Genomic DNA, 1,855 nt, shown 5'->3' on the forward strand with positions numbered 1-1,855 from the left:
CATTTTAATATATATTTTAAACATATTTTGATTATCAAAAATTGTAATCTATAATATCTTTATTATTATCATTTTTGCTTTAATTAGAACCATTGAACATAAACTTTTGAGGCGTAAAATTAATCAAACAGGAACCTACGACTTGTTATCAGCGGTGACTATATCTTTCTTTTAAAGAAAAATCTTTTGTCCTAATTAACTGTATTTACCGGTTATCGGTACACCCAATAATGGAAAGATTAAAGGGCTTTCTATAATACTGCTTCTTATCTTCATCCACAAAAATCCCCATATAAATAGGAGTATACCTCCCCTCCATTTTTTTCATTCTTTTCGCCAATGCGAGCTTAACTCATTTTCATATTAGCCCCTATAGTTCATCTAAATTACGCTTCGACCACTCTGGTTATGTTCACTGCCCTTCGCCGGGAAACTGAGAGCCACCTCTCTGTGCCTGCTCTCGGCTTCCCTCGCCCCAGATTCTTCCGCTACCGCCGCCTCAGGTAACCAAACAAAAAAATCTACACTTACGCATAAATATATAGTACGGTATACTCATACGATACGATAATGCCTTCTCCGAGAAGTCACCGGAAAGGTACTGACGAGAAGAATCGAAAAGGAAAGTTATCGGAGAAATCCATGTCTTTTCACGGACAAAGCTCGGAGAGCACAACGGAGTTGCTGCGAAGGCCTCGAACCGTACCGGATTTGCTCGCCGCCGGTAGACTTACTGCCGGAAATTCGCTGGAAGTGAAGGATCGGCTGAAGTTGACGAAGTTACTGTTGAATGTGACGATTCAGAGGAGTCTCGGTCCTGTACATGTTTTAATATCGCTCGAATCGACGGTTCAGGACCTTATTGCCGCTACTATTCGACAGTACACGAAGGAAGGACGGCGGCCGGTACTTACCTCTGGCAATCCTGCCGATTACGGTCTTCATTACTCGCAGTTCAGCTTAGAAAGTGAGTAAGAGCCGTTTGATTGAATGTAAATCGGAACCGTTATTTTACGGCTTTTGATTGGATAACAAAAACTGATATTCTCATTTTTTTTTTTTAATGGTGGGGTCCAGGTTTGAACAGGGAGGAGAAGCTGATGGGATTAGGTTCAAGGAATTTCTTTTTATGCCCAAAAAAGTCAAATGCTGAAAGTGCTGTGGAAGGTACGGTAACGACGTCGTCTTCTAGTTCTAGCTGTGCAAAGCAAGCTGATACAGCTACTGCTAGTGCTACCAAGATATCCTTGCCTTGGCTCAAATTCATGGATTTCTTGCTGTGAGAAAACTTTCACAGTCTGGATATTAGTGATTTTTTAATTATGGCATCTCGACGCAGGTTGGCGCTAGAAGTTCGAGATTATTGTATAGAACATATTATACGATAGATGGAAGTTAGAGAGGTGATTAATTAAGATTTAAGACCACCTCAAAATTTAGAATAATGTTTACCTATTAGATTTAAAATCTTTATAGAGTAATATAGATTTATTTATGTTCCTTGGTACTGTGTTTTATATGTTTGCACATTACATAAGGGCAACTATTTTCCTTTCGACCTTGACGTTGCAGTATGGTACCATCTTGGGACCCGGGGCAAACCAGGATTTTCAGGTCAAAATATAAAGAAGTAAATTTACGAAGAAGTCAATAGGTGTTAATATATATACTATAATGTACTGCTTGAGACAATTCAATAAGTTTATTAAGAATTTGCAGAAAACTCAGACATAAGACTCTGATTTCGATTTTTGCCTTGTATATTTTATTTCTCGTTCTTATAAGTTTTGAGCTATTAGTTGAATTAGTATTATTTTGTGATTTCATTCTTTTATCACAGCCACAAAGAGGGAAG

The 1,855-nt window shown here is 38.2% G+C and overlaps 1 protein-coding gene across 1 annotated transcript; it reads left to right on the top strand.

Annotated features, from left to right (window-relative positions):
* Positions 1 to 268: 268 nt before the first annotated feature.
* Positions 269 to 1,500, top strand: LOC104248970 (uncharacterized protein At4g22758-like). The gene is made up of 2 exons (XM_009805327.2): positions 269 to 967; positions 1,078 to 1,500. The coding sequence occupies exons 1-2, from the start codon at positions 571 to 573 to the stop codon at positions 1,281 to 1,283; spliced, it is 603 nt and encodes a 200-aa protein (XP_009803629.1). The 5' UTR covers positions 269 to 570; the 3' UTR covers positions 1,284 to 1,500.
* Positions 1,501 to 1,855: the final 355 nt, after the last annotated feature.

The sequence above is a fragment of the Nicotiana sylvestris genome, chromosome 11, assembly GCF_000393655.2.
Source record: "Nicotiana sylvestris chromosome 11, ASM39365v2, whole genome shotgun sequence".
NCBI lineage: Eukaryota > Viridiplantae > Streptophyta > Magnoliopsida > Solanales > Solanaceae > Nicotiana > Nicotiana sylvestris.